At 34.8% G+C, this 27,949-nt stretch overlaps 1 protein-coding gene across 1 annotated transcript; it reads right to left on the bottom strand.

Moving 5' to 3' along the window:
* Positions 1-25,144: 25,144 nt before the first annotated feature.
* On the bottom strand, positions 25,145-27,818 carry LOC139784673 (fatty acid synthase-like). Its single transcript, XM_071723867.1, has 4 exons — positions 27,358-27,818; positions 26,972-27,225; positions 26,107-26,358; positions 25,145-26,011 (listed from the first exon to the last, which is right to left on the bottom strand). The coding sequence occupies exons 2-4, from the start codon at positions 27,209-27,211 to the stop codon at positions 25,916-25,918; spliced, it is 588 nt and encodes a 195-aa protein (XP_071579968.1). The 5' UTR covers positions 27,212-27,225; positions 27,358-27,818; the 3' UTR covers positions 25,145-25,915.
* Positions 27,819-27,949: the final 131 nt, after the last annotated feature.

Below are 27,949 nucleotides of genomic sequence, written 5' to 3'. Positions count from 1 at the left end.
CAGTAACTTACAAGAAATGCTTTTGTAATATTACTTGTTACATTTTATTTTGTTACAGCAACATAATGTCAATATAACTGTGTTCACTGGGTAGAGCTTAAAATGATCGATTATGTATATCTTCATTCCTTTATATACTCAAGTTTTTTCTTTTTTATGAGTCATATTTATTATTTTTGGACGAGAGTCTGTTGATTTATTTTGATCCTTATGTTTGATTTCGGCAGATATAGCGTTGTGTATTCGGCGACTTTGTACAGCTCAGTCATTTATATATTATCTTAGTTGATTGTTTATTTTGCATATTGTATTCTATTAATTTAGTACATTAGACCGTATTTTGTACATTCAGTAATTGGTTCCATTTCTTATTTTGTATTAATAATTTTATAAATTTAGTATTAGATATCTTATTTAGGAATGCTATTTTGGTGAGAACTTGGTGATAATGCCGAAGAATATTAAGAAGAAGAATCTTTCCTTTGAGGATAAATCTCCTAATTCTAAGAAAGAGGAAAAAAGACAAAGATGTGATAAGGGCCCGGAGGAATCTCTTTTGGATCCCTCTTCTTCTATCCTAAATAGAACTTTGTCTCGTATTTCGCCAAATCGTAACAAAGATATTAACAAGAATAACTCGGATATGGATACCTCTCTCTCTCCTCTGAATAAAACTGTAAGACCCTCTGAAGGGGGTTCTATAGAGATTCCGAAAAGAACACAATTCATTGCGGCACAGAAGGCTAATAGATATAACAATTACAGTATGGCCCCATTCATAGTACATATTGAATCATTATCTCCGAATGATTCTGAGGTATCTAACATAGGTAATTTACACCCAATGAGCATAGGGAAATCATTGTGCAAAAACTTCAATAATATCAAAGTTATTAGAAAATTGGGCAAAAATACAGTGTGTATTGAATTTAATAGTTGTACTGAAGCAAATAGATTAGTTGAATCAAGTGGAATATTACCCCCCCTTTGGGTGGCGTATATCCCCAACTATAAGATATTTAGATCTGGAACTATTAGAGGCATTGATCCTTCATTCTCTGAGGGTGAACTTTTGGAAAACTTGACGCTCTTGGAAGAAGATATTAGTATACATTCAATCGAGAGGCTGAAATTCCGCGATAAGAGAGACAGTAACGAGCTCAAGGATTCTTTGTCAATTAAAATTACATTTATGTCTAATTTGTTGCCGGAATCAGTCCTTTTTTATAAGGTGAAGTGTAAAGTACATCCCTTTATAAACAGAGTTCGAAGATGTATTAAGTGCTCCAAATGGGCCCATTCATCTGCATTTTGCAGAGGTGAACTGACCTGTGGGTACTGTAGAGGCAGCCACACATCAGAGTCATGTGATAAATCGAACGCGGAAGTAACTTGTATTAATTGTAAGAGCGGCCATTATTCCTCGGATGTGTCCTGTCCTATATTTCTGAAACATAAAATTATTAATACCGTTATGGCATTTGCCAACGTTTCACAATTTAGAGCCAAGAATTTGATCCTCTCGAAGAGGATTACTTCCTGTAATCAGGCGGAGAGACTGTTGAGATCTGCTGCTTTTCGCGGTTGGAATTTCGGGTCTTTTGTGGATGGGGCGGAGTCTGGGCGTCGTCCGTCGACTCCCGTCTCGACTTTCTCGAGCGGATGTTCCCCCTTTGAGGAGGGCTAGGAAATCTACACATAGCAGTCTTTCTGACACGGATTCATCCCGTAATGAGACATTAAAGGCTCCCAATGAGAATTATCAATTGGAAACTCCCCTAAATGGGGTAGCAGAGACTCGGAGTCCGTTCGGTATAGATGTTGCTGTTGCTTTTCCTCGCCCTGATATTATAATAGAAGATTTAAAGAAGATATATATTTCTAATTCGAATGAGAGGGATAGAAACTTAGCCCTTGTGGAATATATGAGAGTTCTTTTTAGCGATGAATCCGCGGTTGTCAATAATAATAATAACTGATGGCTCGTTGGTTAATTGTACTTGCTGATTAATTTAGTTCTTTTGAATATATTACTTGTATCATGTTCTCTAACTCTCTTAAAGTTTTGCAATGGAATATCAGAAGTGCTTCTAACAAACAACCGGAACTTTCGAGTCTTATTAAAGATTACGACATTGTTTGTTTACAAGAAACTTGGCTACAAAGTCAGAGTTATTTTCAGTTTAAAGGTTTTTGTACATTTAGAAACGACAGAGACCATATGGGGGGAGGTACAGCGATTGTATGTAGAAAGGAGCTGGATCCAGTTCTTATCGATGTGAAATTCCCGGATTTTTTAGGTTTGGAATATTCAGTTATTTCTATTAAATGCGCCAGATTATGCCAGAACCGAGTCATTATTATTACTTTATATAAACCACCCAATATTCATATAAATGAAGCTGGATGGACGAATTTCTTTCGCTCGATAGATTCTTCCTGGAGTTCTAAGGGGATAGTTATTTGTGGTGATTTTAATACACAGCATTTATCTTGGGGTTCTTCACATCCGAACCGGGACGGAAGAGCCTTGGCGGAGGTATTGGTCCATTCGCGGTTTTCTTATTTAAATGATGGTAACCCTACTAAAGTCTCTGATAACATGAACCATATTAGCGTTCCTGACCTTACTTTAGTCTCGAATGATATTAGTTCGAAGTATTCTTGGAATACTTTGGACGATCCAATGGGTAGTGATCACTTTCCTATTGTTACTCAATTCCATTTTGGTCACTGTGTGGATGAATCTCGTAATGACCCAGGTAAAAAAAAGACTTAATATCGCTTCCCTTGATAAAACGCTTTTTTGTGAACTAGTGGATTCTAATATGAACGGGGTTTTTGCGACCATGGACTCTACTACAAGAAAGTATGAGCGGTGGTATAAGAGTTTAATTGATAGTGCACTACGAGCAGGGGCTAAAATCATGGACTCAAAGGAAGTTACAGTTTTTGACCCTTCGTTGGGTACTTGTAAGAGCTTTCCGATCGGCTATTCCAAAAAGAAGATGAGACCGCCTTGGTGGGATGAGGAGTGTACGGAGGCTGTATATAATAGAAGCAAAGCTTTCAAGGAGTTCAAGTCTTCTCCTACTGAGGAAAATCTCTTGGAGTATAGAAGGTTTTCTAGAGAATGCAGAAGTATGATTCGGCGTAGAAAGAAAATTAATTTCCAGAATTTCATTAATGACATTGATTTTAATTGGAATATTAAATCTTTTTGAGATACAGTCGGTGCTTTCAAAAAGAGTATTTTCTTTAATAGACCTAATCCTCCTACTGAGAGTAGATTACTGGCCATTGATAGGGCAATTGATGACCTTGCCCCTCCTTGGGTTTCTGATTCCTTTGAGAGAGAGGTAACCGCTGATTCATTACCGTCCTCTATATTTGAAGATAAATTTTCGCTTCAAGAGTTAAAAACTATTATTCTGTCTCTAAAAGTTAAAAGTTCTCCCGGGCCAGATCTTATTAGTAACCAACTCCTACGGATTTTACCTGATTCGGCTATAATTAATCTGCTTGATATTTTTAATCAGGTCATGGAGGATGGTTCCTTTCCGGAGCATTGGAAATTTTTTGAGGTCTCTTTGATTCCGAAGTCCAATAAAAACGAGTTCAGACCAATCTCGTTGGCTTCATGCGTTCTCAAGGTTCTGGAAAGGCTTGTTAAGAAAAGGTTGGAAAAGTTTCTCGAGCTGGATTATGTATTCTCTAACTGTCAATTTGGCTTTCGAAGGGGCAAATCCTGTGAAGATTGCCTGGCATTCATTAACGTAGAGATATATAAATCCTTCGCCTTACGTTAAATGACTGGTGCCATATTTTTTTTTGGATATAAAAGGTGCGTACGATAATGTCAACCCCCAAATCTTATTCAAAATGATTAATGAGCTGAAAATTCCTGTAGGATATAAGAAATTTCTGAAAAACCTGATTGGTCCGAGAAATGTCAACTTCTATGAATCTGGTAGATTTTTTGGTAACCGTCTTATCCAGAGTGGCCTTCCTCAGGGTTTGGTACTTAGTCCCGATCTCTTTAAACTATACTTAAAGGATATTCTCAAATTTATTCCACATAATGTTAAGGTTATCCAGTTTGCTGATGATATAGCTTTTTTATGTTCAGATTCTAACTTGGATACAATATTATCGACTCTGAGTAATACTTTTGATGGGATTAGGGAATGGTTATCGGACTTGGGTCTTGGTATCTCCTTTCCTAAAACCCAATTTACCATTTTTCACAGAAGGAGAACTATTGTTATCCCAGATAGGCTGGAAGTGACTAATGGTTTTTTACCATTCATGAATACTGTTACGCCCGTGCTCCACGCCCGTACCGTGCGCTCATGCGGGTCGCCCCGTAGCAGAAGTTGCGAATCGTCCTTAGCGACGGCTGTTTTGTTTACAATTAAGATATTCAGATTTACGCTCTGGATCTCCAACTGGACAGACGTGTCCTGTTGTATTAGAGCAATAAATCCGTTCTTTTATATAACAGAGAGTATCTTTATTCCCGGTAACGGGGAAGCGCGGCGCGTTCGCGAGTGCGGTGACTGAGCGAGTGCGGTGAACGCGTGTCGAGCGTAACATTTTGGGGGCTCGTCCGGGATCGGACGGGCGAAGAGATCGGACGTGTGACGATGAGCGTACCCATGGCTACAAGGAAAAGGCTTCGGGTGGAGACGCCTCAGCGGGACGCTACGGAAGCGACGGCGATGTCGTCGGTTACAGAAACCCTCCGGACGGTCATCCAGGAGGTCCGTCTCTTACGAGAGGAACAGGCGCGAAGGGAGCGCGAATACGCGGAGACGTTCCGCCGCCAGGAGGAGGAGCTACGTCGTCTCCGTGGGACGAACTCCAGCGACATCCCGCAGCTAAGTCCTCTCAATATTAGAGCGTCTGGGGACGCGGAAACGCGGGCCGTGAGCGATGCGAGGGCGCGGGACGCTCGCGAGGGAGGAGCAGTCGCGGACGGTGCGGAAACGCGAGTCACGGGCGGCCCCGGCGCGGGGATGCGAATCGCGAACGGCGCGAGGGCGCGGGACGTTTGCGAGGGGGGCGCGGTCGCGGATGGCGCGGTAGCGCGAGTCACGGGCGGCCGCGACGCGGTGACCCAAGTCGCGAGCGGCGCGGGGGTGCGTGCCGAGCGCGCGGGGGAAAGTGTCGTGCACGCGAGTGAAAGTGCCGCGGACGCGAGTGACAGGCTTGGTTACAAGCTCAAGCCTGATATGTACGATGGGACGACTCCGTTACAAGAATATTTTTCCCAACTTAGGCTGCGTTCGGAAACTTCACCCGGGTGCACCCGTCGAGGCTTACGCTGTTCGGAAACGTTCGGGTTGTACCTGTGTGACAGAGATGAAGTCGTTCGGAAACTTCACCCGGGTGCACCTCAGGAGGAAAATTTTCCACCCTGAAATTTCAGGGTGAATGCGGGTAACTTATTACATTTAGCGGCATTTTTTAAACTGTAGCAATGGAGTTTGTTCTTCTATGGAACTGTTCCGAATGGATTCCGATTGAAATTATTCCGTTTTCTCTAAAAAAAACAATGGAAATCTAAGGAATAATTGAATTTTGATCGGAATCCATTTCAAACATTTCCGGTCAGTTCTAGTACATCTCTGTGTCCAATACTTCGTATACAATACACCATCAGGTATTACGCATCTTTTCTCTTCGAAGCGAGGCTGGCGAATATCGCGTGCTGTGCGTTAAATACTTGAATTCGTAGCTCCATTATCTATTCCCGGTAAAAATTTTTTTATATAAACATATTTATATATATATAATTATATGATATTATATAAAATATTATATAAAATATGTCCATGGCCATGTATGTTTCTTTATCTTGTATAATCTCTGCTCGTATGTACAAGAAAAATAAAAAGAAAGAGAATTAGAAAATAATTAAAAGAATAATTTTTGCATTGTTTTTTATTGTTTTTGCATTATTTATTTGCTTATATATAATCATATATCTATATATATAAAGGAAGATGTCCTGACTGACTCACTGACTCACTCACTCATCAACGCCCAGCCCAAACTCCTGAATTGAATTTTCACCGAAAGTATATGAAATAGGGGTAGAATTTTCCGGGGAGTGCCACTATGTGTATAGTTTTTCGTTACCGATTTTCTGAAAACCGGTTTTTTTAATTTTTCTAATTTTTCGAGAAATAATTGACCGAATCTCAAACCCCTGAACCGAATTTTTACCAAAAGTATATAAAGAGTTTGTGAGGGAGTGTTGGGGTTAGGATTGTTTAATTATATATAACCCTTATAGAAATTTAATACTGTAAGTGATTATTTGGCTAGTAATTTTACTTATTTTGAGTATTAAAATCATTAAAAACAGTACTTTTAATACTCAAAATAAGTAATTAATCACTAACCAAATATAATCACTTACAGTATTAAATTTCTGTAAGGGAATTGTAATAATTGTATATAAAATATGATTATATATGAGCAAATTTTTCACAATTTCTCAGACTTTATTTTTTGTTATAAAAAAACAATGCAAAAATTATTTTTTTTTATTTTCTAATTTTTTTTCTGATTATTTTTCTTGTACAGGGTGTATCAAGACGATACAGAGCGGTACGGCGGGTTGCCCATTCGAGCAGGCGCGCATGGTCGTTCACAATTGCGTTGACTTCGGTGCATCACCTATAATCACTCGCATATCTTTTTTACAATAAAATGAACTTTTTAGCGCCCGAAGTTGCAATACAATTGTGACGGATTTCCGTAGCAGTAACGTTAAAACAGAAGTCGAGATGACAATACAGGTTATGAAATAAATTTTATTAAGAAAACGAAAGACATCTTCTCTCTTACGAAAAAAGCTCGTACCATAGACCATCATAATCATTATATATTATAATTTTATTACTTAAATTATTTTTTGCACACAATGTTTATGCACAGGACAAAAGTCAGCAATTAGCATATGTGTGCAAATTTAAATTATAAGTCGGCTAATAAATTTCATTCAATGTAAGTTTAAATAATGGCAGAAATTACCATTAACAAATCTTACAATATTCATTTTGTTTAATTAATAAATAATTTATCATTAAATTGATAATCAATTTAATATATCAATACTAATGAGCATTATATAATTCTTTATATAAATGATGCTGCTGCATCTTAAAAATCTTAATCTTAATCTCATAAACAAGAGGTTTATTAGTATAAAATATACATTTTAAATATGATGCTAATGAATAGTTTATATAAGGCAAATTATCATAATATTTAATGAATACTTTTCAGTAATAAATTTCTTGTAGATTTATATGAGATTCAGTAGCATTATTTACATAAAGATGCTTATTAGCATCAGTATATTGAATTAATTATTAATGTTAATGATGAAATATTAATATTCTGAAATAAATGTTGTTAGACATAAGATCCGCTGATAATCGTTTTTATCGTTATAAATAACGATGGAAACGGTTATCAGCGGATCTTGTGCCTAATAACATTTATTTCAGATTATTTATATATATATATATATATATATATATCGTATATATATAATTTATATTAATTTTTGTATGAAATATTTCGTTCCGTGCAAAATAAAATAATTGAAATAATAAAATAATAATGTATAATAACTATGATCGACTATGATCCAGCTTTCTTGGTAAGAGAAAAATAAGGCATCCCTCGTTTGTCACGTTTACTTTATAAAATGTATTTTCATACCTTGTCACTTTGGCTTCTGTTTTAACCGATCAATGTTGAAGTCTATTAAAATTGAATGTTTCGCATAATTTAAGTGAATGTCTCGTATGTCTGATGGAAATTTGTCGAAAGCGCAGAGATTAAACAAAAATCATTAGTAATCAGTAATATAAATATTAAGATATAAACTCGTTTCTACAAGGTGGCAGTGTCTCATAAACCTGATCTCGTATGTAACCCCATACAAAAAAATCCATAGGTGTTAGAGGTCAGGAGAGCGTGGGGGCCATTCATGCAGAGTGCTATGGATGCCTATCCATCTGTTAGGAAATCTTTGATTTAGTATATTACGAGCGAGAAGGGATGTATGAGCAGGATGGCCATCTTGTTGAAAGATAATATTTGGTAATACAGCCAATGGAACATCTTCTAATAAATTAGGTAATGTTTCCTCCAGGAAAGCGGAATAAACTTCTGCTGTGACGTTAATATTTTCCGGAAAGAAATACGGCCCGATAACTTGATTATCTAAAATTCCCATCCAGACATTAATATGGAATTGGCCCTGGATGTGTGTTTCCTTTCGGCAATGAGGATTTTCCTCCGCATAATGATGTTCATTATGTCTGTTTATGTCTGATAATGGAGCGTATTAATTGTTATTAATTTTTTATTAACCATTTATTCTCTAGCGGTCGACAGCAAAGAGCGATTTTCTCCAAATTTTTAGGGAATCACGTTCTTGCGATAACAAAACGATTCAGCAAGTATTTGCGACAAGACGAGAGAATCGTTCTTTGCTATTGGTCGCTGCAGAATAAATTATTAATAAAAATATAATAACAATTAAAGGAAACCGCGTCTTGTCGTAGATACTTGCTGAATTGTTTTGTTATCACAAGAACGTAATTCCCTAAAAATTTGGAGAGAATCCTTCTTTGCTATCGACCGCGAGAGAATAAATGGTTAATAAAAAATTAATAACAATTAATACGCTCCATTATCAGACATAAACAGACATAATGAACATCATTATGCGGAGGAAAATCCTCATTGCCGAAAGGAAACACACATCCAGGGCCAATTCCATATTAATGTCTGGATGAGAATTTTAGATAATCAAGTTATCGGGCCGTATTTTTTTCCGGAAAATATTAACGTCACAGCAGAAGTTTATTCCGCTTTCCTGGAGGAAACATTACCTAATTTATTAGAAGATGTTCCATTGGCTGTATTACCAAATATTATCTTTTAACAAGATGGCTATCCTGCTCATACATCCCTTCTCGCTCGTAATATACTAAATCAAAGATTTCCTAACAGATGGATAGGCATCCATAGCACTCTGCATGAATGGCCCCCACGCTCTCCTGACCTCTAACACCTATGGATTTTTTTGTATGGGGTTACATACGAGATCAGGTTTATGAGACACTGCCACCTTGTAGAAACGAGTTTATATCTTAATATTTATATTACTGATTACTAATGATTTTTGTTTAATCTCTGCGCTTTCGACAAATTTCCATCAGACATACGAGACATTCACTTAAATTATGCGAAACATTCAATTTTAATAGACTTCAACATTGATCGGTTAAAACAGAAGCCAAAGTGACAAGGTATGAAAATACATTTTATAAAGTAAACGTGACAAACGAGGGATGCCTTATTTTTCTCTTACCAAGAAAGCTGGATCATAGTCGATCATAGTTATTATACATTATTATTTTATTATTTCAATTATTTTATTTTGCACGGAACGAAATATTTCATACAAAAATTAATATAAATTATATATATACGATATATATATATATATATATATATATATATATAAATAATCTGAAATAAATGTTATTAGGCACAAGATCCGCTGATAACCGTTTCCATCGTTATTTATAACGATAAAAACGATTATCAGCGGATCTTATGTCTAACAACATTTATTTCAGAATATTAATATTTCATCATTAACATTAATAATTAATTCAATATACTGATGCTAATAAGCATCTTTATGTAAATAATGCTACTGAATCTCATATAAATCTACAAGAAATTTATTACTGAAAAGTATTCATTAAATATTATGATAATTTGCCTTATATAAACTATTCATTAGCATCATATTTAAAATGTATATTTTATACTAATAAACCTCTTGTTTATGAGATTAAGATTAAGATTTTTAAGATGCAGCAGCATCATTTATATAAAGAATTATATAATGCTCATTAGTATTGATATATTAAATTGATTATCAATTTAATGATAAATTATTTATTAATTAAACAAAATGAATATTGTAAGATTTGTTAATGGTAATTTCTGCCATTATTTAAACTTACATTGAATGAAATTTATTAGCCGACTTATAATTTAAATTTGCACACATATGCTAATTGCTGACTTTTGTCCTGTGCATAAACATTGTGTGCAAAAAATAATTTAAGTAATAAAATTATAATATATAATGATTATGATGGTCTATGGTACGAGCTTTTTTCGTAAGAGAGAAGATGTCTTTCGTTTTCTTAATAAAATTTATTTCATAACCTGTATTGTCATCTCGACTTCTGTTTTAACGTTACTGCTACGGAAATCCGTCACAATTGTATTGCAACTTCGGGCGCTAAAAAGTTCATTTTATTGTAAAAAAGATATGCGAGTGATTATAGGTGATGCACCGAAGTCAACGCAATTGTGAACGACCATGCGCGCCTGCTCGAATGGGCAACCCGCCGTACCGCTCTGTATCGTCTTGATACACCCTGTACATGCGATCTGTCCTTCCTCTAGTGAAGGCTCATCGCCAGGACGCATACGAAAGAGGCAAGGCTAGTTAATACTCACCATTCTCTTTGTCTTCCACACGATTCTGCGTCGTAGCATCGATAGCGGCGACTGGCGGTTCCTTAACCTCTCCAGTCGTCCGCTTGAGCTTCCTCAATTTTTTACGCAGACTCTTTATCTGCTCTTTCACCTCATCCATTAATTCTCCGTCGCTCAACTTCCTTTTAGACATTATGCCGCAATAAAAAAACCACCGATTGCGGCTTCTCCTACACTCTGAGTTGTGACTCCTACGAGCACAAAAAACGTTATGAAGCATGGCATCGGGCATGGGTAGGGACAACCTAAGAAAATAAAAATCACTCTGAAGATTGTGGCGCCACTGAGCGTGGAAGGCGGTATTACATGGTTAATCGCGAGAACGAGACTTGAATATAATAAGCGATAGTTTGCCTTGACGGCGCCGCGCCATGCGCCACAACGGTGCAAAAGAAGAATCTGAAGAGTTGCCATTTACAATGTTTTTTATGCAATACGTAAGGCATTTCTATAAAAACAATGGAATGCATAATGGTTATTCGTATTTAAGTGTTATTAGATCTTATTAAATATCTGTACGTTTTATCTATAATAAAACCATTGCCTTTTTAATGTTACCATCCGCACTATTTATACACTGCCTATACGTTAGTCGAGAGATACGTTGCAAATATTGCCATTTCGACGAGATTACGTGAGGGTTTAATAATGAGGAGTGAGATTGCCGGCGGCGTGACTACCGGCTCACGAAAGTTGCAAATAAAACGTGCGTAGTTACGCAACAGTGTGACATATACGCGCGTCCCGAGCGTAGGAAGAGCGCTGGGGACGCGCAAAATAGACGCCCGCCGGTTGTCTTATAAATTGATGTAATCTTTGATACCTATATGTATATAAGCATTTCACCCTTAGGGAAATTTACTTAAAGTTTTTTAAAGTTACTTAAAGTATTTTAAAGTATTATAAAGTATACTAGCCGTAATAATAGTATACTAATAGTATAATATAGTAGACTAATAGTATACTGACAGCCGAGCGTAAAGTTTTCTTTAAGTTATTAACCTCAATAAAAACTTTATAAGCAAGTCGCAAATATACTTTAAATTTACTTTTAACAAACGTAATACTTATAAATATACTTTAACTTTACTTTTTATAAAGGTAATACTTAAAGCTGATTTTAACTTATACGTGTTGTTTCAACAGTATACTTAAAAAGACAAGTTCCCTTTTTCACCACACTTGCACCACACGAGACATTAAGAAATATTATATCATACATCCAATTCAAAATTGTATTACTATTTTTTAGTGCTTCCGCAAGACAAGACAATTCAATATTTTTTGTAATCTCGTTTTGTTCTTGAAAAATCTCGAATTTTAACTTCTTGTCTTGTCTTGCCCCGATTCTTGATACGAACAATATTGTCTTGAGTCCGCTTTTTCTTGATTTTATCTTGAAAAATCTTGTTCTTGATGACAATTTTCCTAAATACCTATATTTTTCGAGAGTATACATAGGGTAAGTTATTGTAGGTATATGCACTGAGAAAAAAATGCTTGGCATTTGTTTTTAAATTGTTTAATAAGAATTTTATTAAAAACATTCTACATATATAATATTATAATTATATTGACACTTGGCATATGCCATTTTTTAAAGAACTTATCATCCACGAATGGATGCAAAGCAGAGCTCTTAAAGATTCATATTTCATGGAGCATCTTTTGAGCGTCAAAATACCTGATGCTTCTGAAAATAATCGTTCCACAGGTACGGAACTGGGCATAATACATAAATAGTCTCTCGTCATTTTGGATAGGGTAGGAAATATATGCATGTTGCTTTTCCACCATTCAAGAATTACCGAATTTCGATGCATATATCGACTAATAAAAAAAATCATTCAAAAAAGTTGAATAATATATAAAAAGTATATGTTTACCCTTCAATGTTATTAATTTTATATATAAAATATATAATTTGTTTTATTTTAGAATTTTTATCTAATTCATATTTAAGATAATTTTGTTATTAATATACTTATTTTAGATTGCTCTAACAAGCAATATGATATATTTTAATCAAATTAAAAACTTTATTATAAAATATTCAAGTTATTTACAAAAAACTAATTCATTTTCATTGTAATGCAATGTCAAAATAGTTGCGATTGAATAAAAAAGTAAAGAATCTTATTATTCAAATAAATCGGTAGGTACTTATATAAAAATATATAAATAAATGATTTAATTTAAAAAAGCTTAAGTATATTATGTACTTACTGCTAAGCATTGCTGAATGGTTTTTTGGTTCGCTTGTAGCTTAATGTCATCTGTAAACATTCTTTGAAAAAGATCCCTGTGGTTTGTTTGTAAATAATTTTTCATTCCATTGGTACTTCCATTCATTCTCAGTATTTCTACACATGAACCATTCTTTTCGCAGAGAAGGCAGACACCGATTTTTTTGCTATTTTTATTTGCAGTATAACGAAAAACATCTTTGTACATCACTGTACTTACATAAAATCAGTTTCTGTTAGGTGAAGATTGTAATAGTTACGGTTCGAAAAAGAAAAACACGGTGAAACAGAATAGTTTACTCAAATAAATATAGGAAATCTTATACTATGTCGAATGGTTATCTATAATCGAACAGAGATGAATATTTCAGATGAACGCTCGCAATAAGAGTCAGTAAACACATAAATGAATATAGAACGAATATAGTAGAATGAATATAGTATGACGAACTTGTAATTATATCAAGAGTCGGATTTGAACCTGCTATCTATGGATTAATTATATTGATAAATATGACTAAATACTACATCTTAATATTGCTGAAGTCATTAAAGAAAGAAAATTCCTTAAATAAGTAATAATTAAGGGTAAACTTATAGTTTCTCAGATTGAAGCAAAACAAAGATTTTAGTACTATAATCTGGTTCCAAACAAATAAGTGGTCAAGATTTCAAAGATATAAAAGTATCTCAAATCGTAAATGAAAGAATAAAACTCACACAAATGAGTGTATCTCAGATCGCATAAAGAACATGTGATTGCAAACTTATTATAATAAATCAAGACATAAGTAAGTAATAGATAATCAAAACATATGATAAACATATTAATTTACATAAATGCAGAATTGTCGCACCAGATATAGAGAATCAAATCATATATCAATATATATAGAAGTAATCGCATATGAAATCACACATAAATTAGAATAATACAACATATAATATAACATAAGATCACATGCAAATAAATCATACATTAGATAATATCAATCACACATAAATACAAGAAATTAGTCAGATAATCTAATCTCGGTTCACACGTAACGTGAAGGCAACCGGAAGTATCAGCAATTCCCGATCGTAAATAAACAAAGAAAGTATAGTATATTACACTACAAGGGCCGAAAGTTGAATTTTCGGCCCTGCGCGTCATGATGCCCCGAGGCGAAGCCGAGGGCATCATGACGAGCAGGACCGAGATTTCAACTTTTGGCCCGCGTAGTGTATACGATTTTTCTTCATAGCCGGTCGAAAGTACGTTATTAATTTTACTTTTTTTAACTTTAAATGTTAATAAGCATGTTTTTGATGCCTGCCCCCGACATTTGCGGCACGAGCGAAGCGAGTGCTGCTGGTCGTGGGGGCAGGCATCAAATACATTCGAAGAGTCAAGTCTTGTCATATTTTGTTGAAAATTATCTATGTTAACATTGTCTCTTGAATTTAATGTGCTTTTCAAAATTGACCAAACACTCCATAAAGTTGACGGCTTTAATTTTTTAGATAGGTCCTTAAAATACACAATCAAATTATTTTCTTCACAGTTTGACAGTGAAGTTTTGTGTTCTATCTGCCACTTTTTATACGTGTTGTAAACAAGATTGTATCGATCAACAGACTTATTTGGCAACGTATCTGTATTTATTATCAATCGCGCTTCTGCATCGAAATTTCGTATAACTTCTTCCTCGTCTACGGATTCATCAGATGACATATTGTTCATTTTTGCTAGATTATTGAATTGACTTTAATAATATTTTAATATTAAATTAACTGACGACAGAACAATATTGATGACTATTTTTAAGGTTAAAGGGCGTTAAGGTTTAAGGTTATAGAGGGCGCGCGTGTACTTCTCACAGGGAGTAAATGTTAAACTTTCGTCCCTGCTATTAGGGACGAAAGTACGTACTTTCGACCGAGGTATGAAGAAAAATATTTAATTGTATCGCAATACGCTAGTAAAAGAAAGAGATGTGAATATAAATGCATCTCAGTACGCAAGTAAGAGAGAAAGAATGCGAGCATTAATGTATCTCAGTACGCAAGTATTTTATAAAGAAAAGGATTCTGACGTATTTTCGAGTTTCAGATTACAATAGCTCGAATGAACGGAAATTAGAGAGAGAAGGGGGAATGATTCCCCTGCGCTCGACGTGCCGTGACTCCGTGACGCAATTCTATACGCAATATATTATGACTTTATTAATCCAAGAATAGAAAACCGCGTCGATCTGACTGATAATGATGATAAGATATCAATGTTGATTTTTTACTTATCGACCTTATCGTGAACGTTGATGGGCCACTGGAACCGAGAGATTCGTCTCTGCAGGTTAAATTCTTTCTACAACCGTGCAGAACTGAGAGCTTTCCAGAATCTCCGGCAAAATCGTTCTCCCAGTAGCCTGCTTACTTGTATTTCAATCTCAATTGTACTGAGTGTACCACCGCTGCAATGAATCTCAGCAAGGATATACGTTCTCGATTTTGAATACGTTCTCGATTTTTCGTCTGAGGAACACTACAAAGCCTTCTTTTTGAATCTTTCGTATCGAGTAGTGATGCAATACTGAGCTAGCATGCGCGCACCGTTAAGTTAGCACGCGGCCGGGCCTCGCTGCAAGCGCCGGCGCCCGGACCGCCGGGACCGCGCGGCGAGAGCCCTCCCTCGGACGCCGCTTACGACATTTGACTAAACGTGCGCCTGATTTTATGGAATACTTTATACATAATCTTTTCAGTGAGTCAAGATCAAGATTTCTCGAAATCTTTAGCAAAAGATCTTGTTTGGACTGATTTCTTGGCTTGTCACTCTTGATATTGGTCTTGATTGTTTTATCATGGATCAAATCTTAATATTGTCTTGATTTTCAAGACAAGACAAGACAAGATCAAGATTTTCTTGCATTTTGCGGAAGCACTATTTTCATTATCCAGCTTGATTCTCTCTCCCACACACGCACGCACGCACGCACACACACACACACACACACACACACACACACACACACACACACACACACACACACACACACACACACACACACACACACACACACACACACACACACACACACACACACACACACACCGTGTTTTCCCTGATATATCATCTCTTCTCCTTTTTCCTTGTTTCCTCGCAAATCTGGCAGCAATAAAGTTACGTGCGTACACGCATGTTGTTAGCACATTCTTACTGTTTCGATAATAAACACTTGAACTCGCACAACGGAAAAGGCCAATTTACTGTCTCGATCTTGTAGAAAAATAATTATAACATCAGCATGTAAAGCAATTTACGATGTCTTTCGCGTCTTAACCCTTTAAGCAATATTCTTAAATGTGGCGTAGAAAGATGAACGCTTTAAATAGTGCCAAACGATTTTGATTCGATTGATTTTACGGGAATTAATTAGGCGGGGAGTACACACAACTTGTCACTTAATCCCTTGCCCTTTTAATGACATATTTTAACTCGTCGTGTATTCTGGGAGAGAGAAGCGAAAGAAGATAAAGGAATAAATACAGCTGAGGAATGGGTGGAAAAGTATAAAGAAAGGCAGCGGGAAGAAAGGAAAAATAAAATAGAAAGGTCAACCTTTGCAAAAAATTGCAAAAGATGGAAGGCAGCAGGAAGAGCGAAGTACTTAGGAAAGAGAGGAAAAGGAAAACGATTAAAACTCTGGCCAGATTTAGGTGCTGTAACGAATGGAGAGGAAACAGATACTGGTAGGAGGACAGTAAGAAAGAATGTAGATTGTGCGGAGACAAGAAGGAAAATTGAAACCACATTCTGTCTAAATGCATAGGAAGTAAGGCAACTGGCATATCGGAAGCAGTAATAATGTCAGAAGGAGGAGAGAGAATAGAATGGATGCTGGAAGTCAAAAGAGTAAGAAGCAAAAAGGAATGGCAGAGAAGACAAAAGGAAGACAAGCAAGAAGAAGAATGATGGAAACGGGAGGAAAAGTATACTGAAATGGGAAGTTTTTGTTTATTGATATTATATGAGAATACGGAGGCTTAAGCGAGCAGAACCATGTATCCCGAGAAGGGAATCATTATCATTAAATAAAAAACAAAAAAAAATATGTTTATTCAAACATAGCAAATTGTTTGAGTTCGTGATAATTCGTACGATCTCAAATCAATCGAAAATCGCTTTCGGTTGCATGCCTGTGCATCACACGCTTTCAATAAATTAGAATTTCGCCTGAAATGAGTCGTATTACTGTTAAGTTATGTTATAGCATGGATTTTTCTATTATTTGTATTCCGGAAAGTTCGCTAACATTCATTCGTCAACAACAAAGTCAAGTAACCGCTCTTACAAACAAGAAAAAATCCATGCTATAAACATTGTGATAAAAAACAAGCAACGATCGCTTCGGATCGTCAAACGAAAATTTGCCGTAAGTACGATGACGGCTGCGGTCCACTTGACGAGCTGTGTGAAGTTGGCCTCTCCACTACTGAAAATCCAATAATAACTATTACCATTCGTTTGGTGGTCGTTTGGTAATGTTTGGTAGTCCATTCCCGATGATTGGTAGTCAAAACTGTAACTAATAATGCGAAAAAAAGACATATGCGCGTGAAGTTAGCCCCCCCTCTTGTAAAACTCGGCTTTCCAGACTGCGTATATCGTTATAACTGTAAGCATTCGTTTGGTGGTCGCGTGCTGACGTTTGGTAGTCCATTCCCGATTATTGGTAGTCAAAACTGTAACTAATAATGCGAAAAAAAGACATATGCGCGTGAAGTTAGCCCCCCCTCTTGTAAAACTCGGCTTTCCGGACTGCGTATATCATTATAACTGTAAGCATTTGTTTGGTGGTCGTGTGCTGACGTTTGGTAGTCCATTCCCGTTGATTGTTAATCAAAACTCTAATCAATAATACGAAAAAAAGACATACGCGCGTGAAAATAGCCCCCTCTCTTGTAAAACTCGGCTTTCCAGACTGCGTATATCGTTATAATTGTAAGCATTCGTTTGGTGGTCGCGTGCTGACGTTTGGTAGTCTATTCCTATTTATTGTTAGCTAAAACTGTAATTAATAATACAAAAAAAGACATACGCGCGTAAAGTTAGACCCGCCTTTTTTTTATTTGGCTTTTTATGGATCAAATTGGTGTAATCCACTTCTAACATCAAAACATTTTTCAAGCTTTTTCTATAATAAATCGATACAATAAAATAATATAAAAAGTTTTTTTAATTCTTCTTGTAGTCATATTTCATAGTTATTTTTCGAAATGTTAAGTAATATATAATCTTTTAATTTTTAGAATTGTAGAGCGTAATTAAAATAACGACTAATTATGTTTTGTAATTTTTACGACTATGCACATTTAATAATTACAAAAAATATATAATCATAAAATACTCGTTAAATAAATATTAATGATTATAATTAAACATGCAATTGTACAAGAATATTTCTATAAAACGCATGGTTACACACATATATATTTTATTGTCTTCTTTAACAATTATATTTTTAATTACTAAATGCACCAAACGAATTCTTATAGTTATAATAATATATGCAGATTAATTATTTATTGGTAAAGTAAATGTTCGGTTTGATAATATATGCAGTCTGGAAAGCCAAATTTTATAAAAAGAGGGTCTAACTTCAGGCGCGTATGTCTTTTTTTGTATTATTAATTACAGTTTTAGCTAACAATAAATGGGAATAAACTATCAAACGTCAGCACGCGACCACCAAACGAATGCTTACAATTATAACGATATACGCAGTCTGGAAAGCCGAGTTTTACGAGAAGGGGGGCTAACTTCACGCGCATATGTCTTTTTTTCGCATTATTAGTTACAGTTTTGACTACCAATCATCGGGAATGGACTACCAAACACCACCAAACGACCACCAAACGAATGGTAATAGTTATTATTGGATTTTCAGTAGTGGGGGGGGGGGGCCAACTTCACACAGCTCACTTGACGCTACAAATGCTTCGAAGCATTCCTCTTCTCCTTTCTTTCAATGAAGAAAAAAGGGGAAGAAGAACGCTTCAAAGCATTTGTAGCGTCAAGTGGACCGCAGCCGACGTAGGCCGCCGATGGCCAATCACCCTTCTAGTCTAAGATCCGATATAAGAAATTTATTCCCTCATTTGTTAATTATGAATGATAAAAAATATATGCTAGATAACATATACATTGATACATCGCAAATAGGTTGCCGAGCTAAATCGCCTTGGGATAATGTTAAATAATTAAATTTTTAATTAAATTTATTCGATCAACTTCCTCGATTGGTTGTTTATAAAAATTGTGCATTAGTTGAGAGAATATACCCGAAGAAATTGGAAAAATAAAGGTTGCCTACTTTCCCCTCTGCGCAGCTGTGGAGTTGCCAGGTATAAACAGGTGAGTAAGCGTTATTAATATACTCTCATCAGTTATTTAATCAACTTATTATATGAAATGAAAGCTTATTTAATTCACAATCCAACCGTATTAGGTTGCCTTATCAAAAAGTTGATTGCATCCATGGTTGCCTAGATTTTAGATGTAAAGTCGAATATTCAAAACTTACTGCACTGAAAAACATATTCCACTGAAAAATGTATATTATACCAAATTATCACCCGTATGTTTACTTCTCACTAAATGTGCTTTGAAATTTAAATATTTCTTAAATACTAAAGAACAATTGGGATATGCACATTGGAAACTTTTAAAAGTTTGGCGGTGAATGAACTGGTGGCTAAGTTATGTGAGCTATTTTAAAACTACAAGTTATTTTTACATAAAAAGAGTAATTTTACCTATATTTTACCTATATTTTACATTAATATGTATTTTCACTTTGAAAAATGTAAAATTACATTAAGTTGTAATATTGCATGATTATGCTGGGTCGGAAAAAACCCAGCATAATCATGTAATTTCACGAAATATTTTTGACGTAGAGCTACGTCTTTGTCGACAGTAAGGAGGGGTATAAGGGGGGGTAAATCTAGGCACAGCCTGCAACGAATGCAACGAAAATATGTCACACTTTGAACGTTTGTATCTTCGAAACTAATAATCGTAGAGTAATCATTGACATCTCATTTTAAAGCTTAAGAAGTCCCATTTATGATAAATCCAGCCTGAACTCTCTATTTCTTCTCGTTTAGATATAGTAGCGTTAGAAAGTTTAGCTAAATTTCTCGTAGATGCAACGAAAACATGTCACACTTTGAACGTTTATATCTTCGAAACTAATAATCGTAGACTAATAAATGACATCTCATTTTAAAGCTTAAGAAGTCCCATTTATGATAAAACAAGACCGAACTCTCTATTTATAACCGATTTTCTTGAAATGGAATTATTATAAGAGATTTTTCTCGAAAAATATTAAAAGAAAATATACTTTATTATATAGTTTTTGAAAGCTCTCAATGTAAGCTAAATGTTTTCGCAATTTAATAAATAAATAAATGAATGAATAAATGGATGAATGGATTTAATAAATAAATAAATAAATGAATTAATAAATGGGTGAATGGATGAATGGATGAATGGGTGAATGGATTTAATAAATAAATAAATAAATGAATGAATGAATGAATAAATGAATGGATGAATGAATGAATGGATGAATGGGTGAATGGATGAATGGGTGAATGGATGAATGGATTTAATAAATAAATGAATAAATGGATGAATGGATGAATGGATAAATGGATGAATGGATGAATGAATGAATGAATAAATGAATGGATGAATGGATGAATGGATGAATGGGTAAATGGATGAATGGATTTAATAAATAAATGAATGAATGGATGAATGGATGAATGGATGAATGGATGAATGGATGAATGGATGAATGGATGAATGGATAAATGGATGAATGGATAAATGGATAAATGGATGAATGGATGAATGAATGAATGAATAAATGAATGGATGAATGGATGAATGGATGAATGGGTGAATGGATGAATGGGTGAATGGATGAATGGATTTAATAAATAAATGAATGAATGCATTGCCTATATCGCCCTTGTCACACTTTGAACGTCACACTTTGAACGTTTGTATCTTCGAAACTAATAATCGTAGAATAATAAATAATATCTCATTTTAAAGTTTAAGAAGTCCCATTTATGATAAGACAAGTCGGAACCCTTTATTTCTTACCTCTTCGATACAGCAGCGTTAGCAAGTTTAACTAAATTTTTTGTCGATGCAACGAAAATATGTTATACTTTGAACGTTTGTATCTTCGAAACTAATAATCGTAGAATAATAAATAATATCTCATTTTAAAGCTTAAGAAGTCCCATTTATGATAAGATAAGTCGGAACCCTTTATTTCTTACCTCTTCGATACAGCAGCGTTAGAAATCACCACACACACCACACACACACACACACAACACAGACATCACACACATTCACCACACACACACACACACACAACACACACATCACACACACACACCACACACACACACATACCCCACACACACACACAACACACACACACAGACCACACACATACCACACACACACACATACACCACACACACCACACACACAACGCACGTACACACCACACATACACTACACACACAGACCACACACACCACACACACACCCACCACACATACACACACTTTTCATCAAAATATTTTATTTTCCTCATGGAGGAAGCAATAATGCAATAAAAAATGAATAAATAATGAAATAAATAAATAAATAGTCCAATAAATAAATAAATAAATAAATAAATATTGCAATTAATAAATTCAAACTTTATTTAAAAGAAAAATATTTATCAATTTAATATAAGAAAATGATCACATTAATGAAACTTGTTTTAAATTTTATCTTTGATTTTTAATTTAAAAAATTAAAATTAAGTTGCTAGTTTCATGAATTATATGTCAATATGTGGAAGACTTGTGCCCTCACTCTATTGAACGAGTTTTTCTTGTTAACTTGCTGTAATCTGGAAAAATCAAAATAGAGCACATGAATATGCTTGTTGACTTGCTGGAATCTTGAGCTTGTGTATCTGAATTTAATGGAAGAGATCTAATTATATATTGTATTTTATATTAAAATTAAGACGTTATTATATATATATATATATTTTAATTGTATTAATTAGCTTCCATTAAATTCAGATACATACAATAGACATATAATATGTTTTAAAGCTTAAGAAGTCCCATTTATGATAAGATAAGTCGGAACCCTTTATTTCTTACCTCTTCGATACAGCAGCGTTAGAAACCACCATACACACCACACACACACACACCACACACAACACACATATACACACCACACACACACACACACACAACACAGACATCACACACAATCACCAAACACACACACATACCCCACACACACACAACACACACACACAGACCACACACATACCACACACACACACACACCAACGTAGAACTACGTCAACTATCAATAATGATGAATTCAGCGCTACAGCCCTGTGTGGAACTTGGCCTCTCTTGATCACGAATACTTTAACATGAAATAATGACAGTTGACGTAGTTCTACGTGTTGCTTGCGGCACAGTTGTTACTGTGCCCATTTCTTTTTTCAGTGTGTCTATAACATTTCTACATATATATAATTGTTTTCTTTTTAAATAAAATAAAGCAACAAATCGTTCGGCGTAAGAAACGCGAAAGAATCACAGTAATAATTAGATAATTTTCCGGTTTCAAACAAATAATTTAACATGTAAAATTACATACATTTTTTTCAGTGTGTGATGTAATATTTCCAGGTACCGACACTCTCAGTCAATCCGGAGCAACAAATGTCATCTAGCTCGTCTCCACACTCTGTACGTATTGAGGAATGTTAATTCATCGAAATACTCCGTATTTTTTTTTTTTTTTTTTTCAATACTCCGTATTTTTTTTTTCTTTAATCGAAAGTATCTCTTTTTAAGGGGGAGCCAAGTATGTCTACAATTGACGCTCATCTCACCGGAATGAACATTCCAAATCGTACTGTGGATTTACCAAAGGTATTAAAACCATTTTAATAAATTGTTATCCATTTTCCGTGGTGAAAATTAAAGTAATTGTTTAAATTTGTGCAACAAAATATTTGTTTTAGGTACCGTGTGATGTATCGTCAAGCGGGGTAGATTTTTATTCCCCATCAATGACACCTGACCAAACAGCACTGAGTGATTCAGTAATATTAGGTGGGGCCTCATCACGCTTGGAGCCCGGTGTTGATGCCGCATCTGCTGAAGCTTCCTCATCGCGGCCATCGTGTACCACAACGAATAAAGAAGTGGCTTGCTTATTTTGCAATTGTACACAAAAGAAAACTGGTCAGCGAAGGGTTAACGTAATATTTCCGAAGTCCGAAGCAACTGTTACCCAGCTTAAAAAAATTGCGTCAACATTGGATGATTCTGAGGTACTTAATAAACTTGAGAATCAAATTGTCGCGTATCATCCAACTTGTTTCTCAGCATATCAAGTACGAATGAAACGCCAAACTGAAGAACACGCTTATTCCAATTGGCATGAAGACTGAGAGATACACAAGTTAGCGTTTAACTCTCTTGCAACATTTATAGAGCAAGAGATCATCAACAACCATAAAGTAATGTACGTCACGCAACTATTATCCCGGTATAAAGCTTTGTTGTTGGAGTTTGCAGCGGGCAAGGATCGCACTGAAGATTTTTCGCTTTATCGGAGTGAATATCTTGAAAAAAAAATATCAAAATTTTTTGGTGACCGTCTCACAATTGAGACATCTACTGGACCTCATAACAAAAAGATTATTTATCTTAATGATATGGACATATCAACACTGGCAAGTGAAGCTGCAAAACTAGAAGAAAAAGAGGACACTAGGTTTCAAGAAGTGGCGTATGATTTGAGACACTGTGTTAAAAGTATGCCCAGCCGAAAGCTGCCAAGTCGTTTAACAGTAGATGATGTGATGAACGGAGAATGCGAGATTCCAGAGCAACTATATGAGTTTATGCGCCATTTAATCGGAGGACCAGATATTTCTTCTGATGATTCAAACCAGACCACTGTTAAAATTAAGTCACTATGTAGTGACATAATTTATGTGATAACAAAAAAATGTTGATATCATTATGTGGTATTCTATCTGACTTTTACTAGTATTTAATCCGCACTTACACGATTGGAAAAATATCCTTTTGAAAGATGTACATTTTAAACATAAAAACTTATTATTTCATAATAATGTATAATCGCTGATAAATAAATGTGAGTGAAAAAAATTTTATATCGTTGTTAATATTTAATCTGACTTGAATCCAGTATTTGATCAATGGAACGCGCTTACGCTATCGGAAAAATCTTCTTTAAAAAGAACTCGCTTCATCTTTTTCTGTCGCATAGAGTTGCGCGCGCAACGCTACTCTGTCATCTCAACGCTCGCGCTGAAAACTTTACATCTAAAATCTAGGCAACCATGATGCAATCAACTTTTTGATAAAGCAACCTAATACGGTTGGATTGTGAATTAAATAAGCTTTCATTTGATATAATAATTTGATTAAATAACTGATGAGGGTATATTAATAACGCTTACTCACCTGTTTATACCTGGCAACTCCACAGCTGCGCAGAGGGGAAAGTAGGCAACCTTTATTTTTCCAATTCCTTCGGGTATATTCTCTCAACTAATGCACAATTTTTATAAACAACCAATCGAGGAAGTTGATCGAATAAATTTAATTAAAAATTTAATTATTTAACATTATCCCAAGGCGATTTAGCTCGGCAACCTATTTGCGATGTATCAATGTATATGTTATCTAGCATATATTTTTTATTATTCATAAATAACAAATGAGGGAATAAATTTCTTATACCAGATCTCGGACTATTCCGAAATCCGAGCTCCGCGCATGTCAGGCGCGAACGTTTCCGCGGGTGGCCCTTGGCCACCAATCGCACACTGAGTCCTCGAATATCCTTCAACGTTTTTAAAACGCGATAAATTTATTGGTGATTAGCCCGGAGAGAGCCTCGTCTCGGAGATAATAAAGGTTTGCCGCTGTGTCGAGGAGGCTCTTTCTTTTCGAAGTTCTTCCGCTCAGTACACTTTGTATCACCGCTCGCGCAACCGCTTGAAAATAACTCGCAATCCGCTTTCAATCTCAAATCAGCTTGTGCTGTTAACTTCGCTGCTTTTCGCTGTGATAGCTTCTGCAATGTGCGCGCTACCACTCACGGCACTTAACTATTCTATAAATAATTGTACATTACGTTCAGACTTTAAATATATTGTGCTTTATTGTATTTCTGTACTTGCTGTTTTTTTGTGGTCGTTCGGTTACCTCGCGCTATCTTGCGCTACCGCGTGCTCTCGAACACAAATTAAAAAATTTGTATTTTACTAATTTACTACATGTATATATGTATGTATGTATGGTTTATTTCTTATCCCCGCAGGGTTTGAAAGGCGTTTTTCAAGGAACGGTCCCAAACCTTTACAACCAACACCTCGCTTATCCGCATACATAAATTTTATACATATCTCTTATCCTAACGTAAGTTACCACTAGGTTAAGTAGATGTGGTGTGGTTGTGAGCTTCTTCCTCTGCATCCGCCTACACCCACACCCGCCGCGCACACACACACACCCTCTCCGCAGAGGGACTTCCGTTTCCTCTTGCCTTCAAATTTCCGATTGCACTACTTCTACCCCCCCCCCCTCTCTTCGGCATACCACTCATTCTCTCTTATTTTCTCCTCAATCATACCTCCCTCCTCCCCTCCTCCCAGCCCTTCCACGTACCCCTTCTTGTTACTACATATATATTATATAGGTATATCATGTGTATAATATTTTAACAAAGATAATATTTTAACGAAGATAATTTAAAACAATAAATGTATACTTTATTTGGACACGTAGTAACATAATATATATTTAACAAAATATATATTATGTTACTAATATATATTTAACAAAATATATATTATGTTACTACGTCCTAATAAAGTATACATTTATTGTTTTAAATTATCTTCTATTCATTCTTCGTTAATAGCTGATATGATTTTGTCGTTGTCCATCATTGTGATATGATTACCTTCCACATAATGAATTTGCACTTTACCTTCGGTAACCTAAAAATAAATTATATTCTTGTTACAAAACTTTTTGTTATTTTTAAAAAATTGTAGTTTTATTTCAAAAATATCTATAACCAAATTAGATTTACCTTATGTAGACCATAATCCTCTTCAGTATAAAGGGCACTCGAAAAAGTGGGTTTTAGCAACGTTATGGGTGATTTAAGACGAGGTAATGAAGAAATATCATAATCCTGTATAGCGACTATATGATTGTAAATGGTGAAGTATATCAGTTTTTGATTTTCGATGGTCAATACATTTACATCGTTTGGGAAGTAAGCATGAAATATTTTTAATTTTTCCTCTACCGTGTTACATTTATTCAACTCTAATCCAAGCTGTAAATAAGAAAATTTTGAATTGTGTATGTTTAATAATAATAAATATGTACTAAAATAACATCTGCGTTTCATCAGTAATACAAAAGATTTATTGAATTCTCGAACAAGGGTAAATCTGTTAATTGTTATCCTTGTTTATTTTATTAAAATTCCTAAATCTCCACATAAAAAAACGTCATAAAAGAACCACAACAGAGTATTGCAATTTTTGATTACAATAATACTTTAACATACGTTTTAGTCTGTCATCAAACTATCTTTAGTGTAATAAATTAAGATAGCATATAAAGAGCGATAAACAAAAAGATAAAAGTAAAAACGCAAATACATGTATTAATCACATTAGTTCTTATCGCAATTTGAATCAAACGCATATCCTATTTCTCCGCGTAATAAAAGTCGAAGAGCAAAATAAGAATTATGATGCGAAGACTTATGGTGTTCTATGTAGAGAGTCATATTGTAAAACTGTCACTTAATTGTGATAATGTTATACCTTCAAACAACGACAAACGAACAACCTCATTTTATTTAAATTTGTATAAGATTAAAATTACATAAGTAATTTTTACAATAAAAAATCAAAATATATTTTTTAAAATTTACTAACCGTTTCCTTGTTAATTGTAGCGTACATTCCTAATAAACCAAGTAAAACTGTATTTTGTAACTCTTCTAGTGAAGCACAGTAAAAATATTGATTAACCATAGTTTTCATTTGGTCAGGAGCTCCGTCTATTAGTATTAACCGTCCTGAGAAATCATTAGCTTCTAATAATCTTGCTAATTCGATGGCAATTAAGGATCCAAACGAATAACCCACTATAAGAAATTTCCTTTGATCTTTCATTTCTTCAATATATGCTAAGAAAATAAATATGAATGTTTATGTAAGCTGTAGTAATATAAAAGACTTATAATTAGATATTGCTTATATATATAAATTATTTTAAAAAATAATCAAAAAAATATTTTAATTAACTTTAATCTTTTTACAGGCAGCAAATAAGCGGCTGATTTCATCACTGAATGATTTTCGTCGGGAATATTAAGTACACCATGTTGCAAACACGTTGCCGAAGATTTAATACCTGATGCTATAAACTTATATACACTTGAACATCCTTCGATTCCTGGCAAGAGAAATATATTGCCTCGATCAACCTCCTTCTTTGTAACAAGTTCTACAAGAATATCTGGAACAAAGTCTGAATCTTTTATTTTTCGAACCAACACGTCAAAATCTTCACTAATTTTGTTTTTATTGTGTGTCTTTCCTTGTTCAGTTGTATTTGTCATTTGTTTAAGTTTAGCAAAATTTAGAGTTCTAATATCTTGCGCTGTCAAGGAAATATCAAACTCTCTTTCCAACGTTTGCTTAATTTCAACTGCCATCATCGAATCCATACCCATTTCGACCAGTGGTACGTTTGGTGGTACCGTGTTTATGTTCTTCAATCCTATTTGTAAAATAGAAATAAAGTAAGAATTATACATTTAAATAAATTCTAGGTAAATATACCGAATAGGGGACTACCTTCTATGACCTTGATCTTGACATATATTATAGAAGTCACTCTCCTGAGTA

This window comes from Temnothorax nylanderi, unplaced genomic scaffold (assembly GCF_030848795.1).
Source record: "Temnothorax nylanderi isolate EJ_2023f unplaced genomic scaffold, tnyl_v1.0 TNYL_tig0659_pilon, whole genome shotgun sequence".
In the NCBI taxonomy this organism is placed as follows: Eukaryota; Metazoa; Arthropoda; class Insecta; order Hymenoptera; family Formicidae; genus Temnothorax; species Temnothorax nylanderi.
The sequence above is the reverse complement of the archived record's forward strand: the minus strand, read 5'-3'. Positions and strand labels throughout refer to the sequence as shown.